The following is a 6,813-nucleotide window of genomic DNA, read 5'->3' as shown; positions in this document are numbered from 1 at the left end:
TGACACTGTCTAACCATCTCATCCTTTGCCGTCCCCGTCTTCTTTGACCTTCAATCTTTCCCAGCATCAGGGTCTTCTCCAGTGAGTGCTCCCTTCTCATTTGGTGGCCAAAGTATTTGAGCTTCAGTTTCATTATCTGGCCTTCCAGGGAACAGTCAGGGTTGATTTCTTTGAGGATTGACTGATTTGTTCTTCTTGCAGTCCAAGGGACTCTCAAGAGTCTTCTCCAGCACCATAGTTCAAAAGAATCTATTCTTCTGCGCTCGGCCTTCCTTATAGTCCAACTCTCGCAGCCATACATGACTACTGGGAATACCATTGCTTTGACCATGCGGACTTTTGTTGGCAGGGTGATGTCTCTACTTTTTATCATGCTGTTTAGGTTCGCCATCGCTTTCCTCCCAAGGAGCAGGCGTCTTTTAATTTCATGGCTGCAGTCACAGTCTGCGGTGATCTGGGATCCCAGGAACGTGAAGTCTGTCACTACTTCCACGACTTCCCCTTCTATTTGCCAAGGAGTGATGGGGCCGGATGCCATGATCTTAGTTTTTTTGATGTTGAGCTTCAAGCCCACTTTTGCGCTCTCCTCTTTTACTCTGAGCAAGAGGCTCTTTAGGTCCTCTTCACTTTCTGCCATTAGAGTGGTATCGTCTGCATATCTGAGGTTGTTGATCTTTTCCCCAGCAATCTTAATTCCCGCTTGTGATTCATCCAGGCCAGCATTTCGCATGATGTACTCTGCATATATATTAAATAAGCAAGGTGACAGTATACATCCTTGTCGTACTCCTTTTCCTATGCTGAACCAATCAGTTGTTCCGTATCCGGTTCTAACTGTCGCTTCTTGGCCCTTATACAGGTTTCTCAAGAGACATGTGAGGTGGTCTGGTACTCCCATCTCTTTAAGGACCTGCCATAGTTTGTTGTGATCCACACAGTCAAAGGCTTTAGCATAGTCAATGAAGCAGAAGTAGATGTTTTTCTGGTACTCTCTTGCTTTCTCCATAATCCAGCGAATGTTGGCAATATGATCTCTCGTTCCTCTACCTCTTCGAAACCCAGCTTGTACTTCTGGCAGTTCTCTATCCATGTACTGTTGAAGCCTAGCTTGTAGGATCTTGAGCATGACCTTGCTAGCGTGTGATATGAGTGCAATTGTGCGATAGTTTGAACATTCCTTGGCATTGCCCTTCTTTGGGATTGGAATGTATACTGACCTTTTCCAATCCTGTGGCCACTGTTGCGTTTTCCAAATTTGCTGGCAAATTGAGTGCAGCACTTTAACAGCATCATCTTTTAAGACTTTGAATAGCTCAGCTGGGATACCGTCACCTCTGCTAGCTTTGTTGTTAGTAATGCTTTCTAAGGCCTATTTGACTTTGCACTCCAGGATGTCTGGCTTGAGGTCAGTGATCACAGCATCTCCCCTTACAATCCTTCAGGGGGAATTCTTTCTTATATGATCGCGACACTGGATTCATAAGTTGTGAAAACCATCTAGATAAGAAGAATTCTACATTTGGTTCTTTCAGGGGTTCTGCAAACCAGGGGTCATTTCTTGCAGGAGCGCACAGGAGCGGAGCTCCAGCAGTAAAGAGCCCAGGGGGCGGGGACATGCAACAAGCCCCACCCCCTGCTCCCAGCAGCCCTCAGTCAGAGCAAGAAGCAGCCAGGTAAGTTGCAGAGCTCCCCCCGCCTCCCCCCGGTCCAAAACAGTCCAGTGGCACCTTTAAGACCAAGGTTTATTCAGGTACAAGCTCTCCCTCCTCTGTGAGGACAGATCTGCACGTCGTCCCCCCCCCATAGCTAGCAATCCAAAACAGTCCAGTGGAGCCTGAGCGGTGGGTGTTGCCTTCTGACACACTTCCGGTGATGTCAGGGGGTGTGGCCTATGCAAATAAGTTATGCTAATGAGTGATGCTAATGAGCTCCTGCACCTCTTTTTCTACGAAATGACCCCTGCTGCAAAGCTTCAAAACTGTAAATTATCTTCTACCTTCATCCATAGTTTTGTTTCAGACTGCTGAGGCCTTCTCATCTCCCCTTCGTGTATAAGACCCATTTAAATGGCATTTTCAGCCATGTTTTGTATCTTACCCAGAGCCTTTTCAATTTAATTAATTTGGGTTGCTTAATGGTGGTCTGGTACTTCCCGTTTTTGGCGCGGTGAGGACGGTCATCCTCGGGGCTTGCTCCCTCGAGGCGGCCTGATTGCTGGTTCAAATAGAGGAACTTGAGGGCTCTCGGGCTCCATTGGGCCCAATGGAGGGAAGGAAGCCCAATGCAAGGAGCTTGGTCAGGACTCCCCGCAAGCGGCAGCAAGCAGGTGGTAGTTCGTGATCGCCCTGAATCAGGAACTGGCAAGAGCGTCCATGTCAGACTATTAGGTTGGCACGTGTTTATATAGTATGGAAAAGCTGATACTCACAAATATTTTAAACAACATTTTATTAGAAGAGCTTTGTGTCGGACTCCTCCTTGCATCATAATAAGCACGCTTTTGAAGAAAAGGTAACTTTATTAGAGCTGAAGGTGCATAACAGGATCACTGTTCAGAATGAGGGTTAAACGCAGTCTCAAAGCATATAATAAACATTCAAACTACTACGGACCAATTGCGGGGGTTCCCGCGCGCGCCTTTGGCCTGAGAACTAACGGTTCCAAGTCTCTCATGTTATCTCCTTCTCACAGTGTTCAGTGAGAACTTCCCGACACTAACAAGCCTTGCCTCCACCTGTGGCCTTGAGCTAGATAATTGTTTCGGCGAGCTACATAGATATGCGCATCTACGGTTCTACAAAGGAAGGGGCAAGCGCACACACACACATACAAAACGAAAACAAAACATTGGCAGCTTGCTGACACTTTGTTGAAGGTATTGTAAGAAGTGAAAAGACTTTTCAATACTAAGATATCAAAATAGGTCTCACCACTAGAAGCGTTTACCAACCCAAACCTCTTTCACAGAAATGCATTGTTAAGATATGAATATTTACTGAATAGCAACAATGAACTTAAACCAACAGAAAGTATTAAAAAACAGGAATCCAACTTAAGCTGGTGGGAAAGAGAACAGCTAGAATCAAGATATACTAGAAAGAGTACAGCTAAAATCAAGATATACTAAAGACAAATTAATAGGCTTCTATGCAAAAATAACAGAAATAGATAAGATAATGCTATATACTGAAGAGAAATTAAGAAATTGTATGTAATAATGTTGAAAAAAACACACAAGATGAAGTAATTAAAGATTCTATGGTTAAATGGGCACAAAATTTAGGCCATAATATTGATTTAGATCAATGGTTACAGGTATGGAAAACAAATATAAAAATTACTAAAGCAATTTCATATCAAGAAAATATCTATAAAATGTTTTATAGATGGTATATGACTCCAGATAAATTAGCAATGTTTTATCCTGATTTATCAAACGATTGTTGGAAATGTCAAAAGAATGTTGGCTCATTTTTTCATATGTGGTGGACTTGTGATAGTTAAAAAAATTGGTCATGGATTCATGAAATGTTACAAAAGATGTTGGAATGTACCATACATTTTATACCTGAATTGTTTCTTTTGAATATAATGCCACAAAACTGTAAAAAACAAGATTTTTACCTTATTATACATGTAGTAATTACTGCAAGAATATTATATGCCAAATAATGTAGGAAGAAAGAAGTACCCTCAAAATAAGAGATCATAAATAAAATACTAGAAACTGCTGAAATGGATAAAATAACTTTAATTCTCAGAGGATGAGATGAAACAAGTTTTGAAAATGCATGGGCAAGATTTTATAGTTGGTTGAACAATTATAATAAATGAACAATATTGGCATAATAATTATATAAGAATAAACAACAAAATAGATATTTAACTATAATACACAAAGTGAAAAAGGTCAATAAAAAGGCCCAGATGCAGGGGGATGCAGCATTATAAACAATTATTGGAATGCAATTCAGAAAAGAATTAGAAATTTTTTTAGCTTTTATACCATTCATGTGTCTTTTGAACAGTTACCCAAAAATTTATGGTATCTAGTATCACATTTATTGGCTAAAATGGTAATCACTTCAGAATTGAAAACACTGCACTTCATCAGATTTGGAACTATGATTTGAATGATCATGGACAAAATACCAGTGCCAAAGCCAGATACAGTAGGAATATGCACAGAGACTTTGCTCAGCATTGGATCCTTTTGAATGACGTTTGCAATAAGAATTTCTTAACAGAAACTCTGAAAAGGAAGTATGGAACTGGGTGTAAAAAGGAAAGTACTGAATTTGGTATAGAGTTTGGACTTGGAAATCTTTTATATCACCTTATGAGATGATGGTTCTAGTTGGTGTTTATAATTAAAATTACTGGAATTTTAAAAGGCCGAGAGATGGTTTTGCATTGCCTGCAGTTCTTGCTTAAGGCCCTCTTTAGTAGCCAGATTAAGCAGAGAGGTCTGCAGTTGTTCCCTCCTTCCCATCTTTTTGCTTGAGGCCTCTGCAGAATCACAACCACTTGGAGCACCAGAAAAAAGCCTTTAAATCCCTTTGTTGATTTGCTCGGTTTAAATTTGGACCTGAGGCGATGATGCTTGTTGTCAGCAGTTTTTATGCCCCTGGAGATCCTGCTCCACGTTTGCTGGGTGACATAACTTCCCTCTGTCTTCTTGATGCTTGGGGGGGGGGGGCAACAGTGGGAGGGCTTCTAATGTCCTGGCCCCACTGGTGGACCTCCTGATGGCACCTGGTATTTCTGGCCACTGTGTGACACAGAGTGTTGGACTGGATGGGCCTTTGGCCTGATCCAACATTGGCGTCTCTTATGTTCTTATGTTCTCCAGTTACACTAACTTTTAATGTTCTGTAACTAGTTGTTTTGCTTGAGGAGCTATAACGTTTGCTTGTTTTCCTTCTCTTTTTCTTAATAACAGAGTTGAATGACCGGCAGGAAAAGGGTAATCACTATCCATACATCTATGGAATTGGTGAGTAATATTTGAATTTGACAACCATTCACCTTAGTGGGTGTTCAGTCAAAGGCAGAAAATGTTTGAGCTGGCTGGTATTTTATTTATCTATTCCAGATGTACCCCCTCAGCAGATTCTAATTCTCAAGGTGGCTCAATCTTACTTAACCTTTTTTACGCCCCCTTCTTCTAGTGCTCAGAACAGCATACTTGCTGTGCAGCTGTAGGCAGAATGTTCTCTTTTTAAGTCCATTGAATTCAATAGATTTAGCAGGGTGCAATGCCCCCCCCAATGAGGTAGATTAGGATAAGAGAGAATAACTGGTCCAAAGTCTTCCAGTAAACTTCATGTGGGGGCTTGGCCCTTGGTCATCATGGTACTATAAAACCAAAGAGGTAAATAACCCAAGTAGCTGGTAAAATAAATAAATGCTAACAACCAGATGAACCTGAAATAAAATTCAAATGAAATCTTCAACCTTCCTACAAGGAACAAGAAAAATAATGGAATCATAGGGTTGGGAGGGGCCATACAGACCATCTAGAATCTCCTCTTCTCCAAACTAAACATTCCCAGAGCCCTTAGCCTTTCCTCGTAGGGCTCAGTCTCCAGACCCCTGATCATCCTCGTCGCTCTCTTCTGCACCCGCTCAATTTTGTCCACATCCTTTTTGAAGTGAGGCCTCCAGAGCTGCACACAGTATTCCAGGTGCGGCCTGACCAAGGCAGTATACGGAGGGGCTATGACCTCCTGCAATTTTGATGCTAGGCCCTTTTAATACAACCCAAGACTGAATTTAGCCTTTTTTGCCACCGCATCACACTGACTGCTCATATTTAGTTTACAGTCCACCCTTACCTCAAGATCTCTTTCGCATACACTACTCCCCAGAAACGTATCCCCCATCCAGTATTTGTGCTTGACATTTTTGTGGCCCAGATGTAATACTGTGCATTTATCATTCTTGAATTGCATCCTGTTTGCAACTGCCCACTTCTCCAGAGTATTCAGGTTTTGTTGAGATCTTCTTCGGTGTTTGCTACTCCTCCCAATTTGGTATCATCAGGAAATTTAATTAGTAGCCCTTCTAGGCCTTCATCATTTTTTAAAAGCACAGATGCCTCTGTTTGGATCCAGAAAAGAGCATCTTTGTGACTGACGCTTTGAGAGAACAGAGGGACGCACCAGACAGCAGTAGGAAAGATTTTCTCCCGTATGGGTTTTTATTGTCCCTGGACACCAAGGGTTATAGGCCCATTTCAGTTCTGGGTTTATGTGTGTTCTGACTTTGTTTTCCAGCAGCAAATGTTAAGACTGGAGAAATTTTCCACGCTACTTTTCCAGACAAAGGACCAGAAGAAGATTTACGATCAGCTAGTATCTTAACAGGAGCCTTGGTAAGATCAGAGATGGGATTTTTCAGGAGATAACAGTGGTATCTATAAGAGTGAGGAAGAGAGAGAATGTGCTGATATTGGTGTACGTCTGCACTTCAGATATTCATACTCTGTCACACCCTATGGCAGTGGTGGCCCTGGTAAGATCAGAGATGGGATTTCACAGGAGACAACAAGGGTGCCTATAATAGTTAGGAAGAGAATCTGCTGATATTGGTGTACGTCTGGACTTCAGATATTCAGACTCTGTCACACCCTATGGCAGTGGTGGCGAACCTATGGCACGGGTGCCAGAGGTGGCACTCAGAGCCCTCTCTGCGGGCACGTGTGCCGTCACCCCAGCCAGGCCCAGACCATCATTAAAGTGTCGAATTTTCTGCCAAATAATTTTAAGTAAATGAAAGCATTTGGGATTGCTTTCCTTACTTTGTTTGGAT

General features: G+C 42.2%; 1 protein-coding gene across 1 annotated transcript in view; it reads left to right on the top strand.

The window, feature by feature from the left end:
• LOC107107580 (protein N-terminal asparagine amidohydrolase-like) overlaps positions 1–6,813 on the top strand; it is a gene marked incomplete at its 5' end in the record, with an annotated part of 17,082 nt that overhangs the window by 4,680 nt on the left and 5,589 nt on the right. Inside the window, 2 exons of the mRNA XM_015407888.1 lie at positions 4,943–4,996; positions 6,279–6,376. Coding sequence (XP_015263374.1) covers positions 4,943–4,996; positions 6,279–6,376 — 152 coding nt within the window. The remainder of the gene's footprint in view (positions 1–4,942; positions 4,997–6,278; positions 6,377–6,813) is intronic.

This window comes from Gekko japonicus, unplaced genomic scaffold (genome assembly GCF_001447785.1).
Source record: "Gekko japonicus isolate JY-2015 unplaced genomic scaffold, Gekko_japonicus_V1.1 scaffold4410, whole genome shotgun sequence".
Taxonomy (NCBI): domain Eukaryota; kingdom Metazoa; phylum Chordata; class Lepidosauria; order Squamata; family Gekkonidae; genus Gekko; species Gekko japonicus.
Note: the sequence above shows the minus strand (reverse complement) of the source record. Positions and strands in the feature narration are given on the sequence as shown.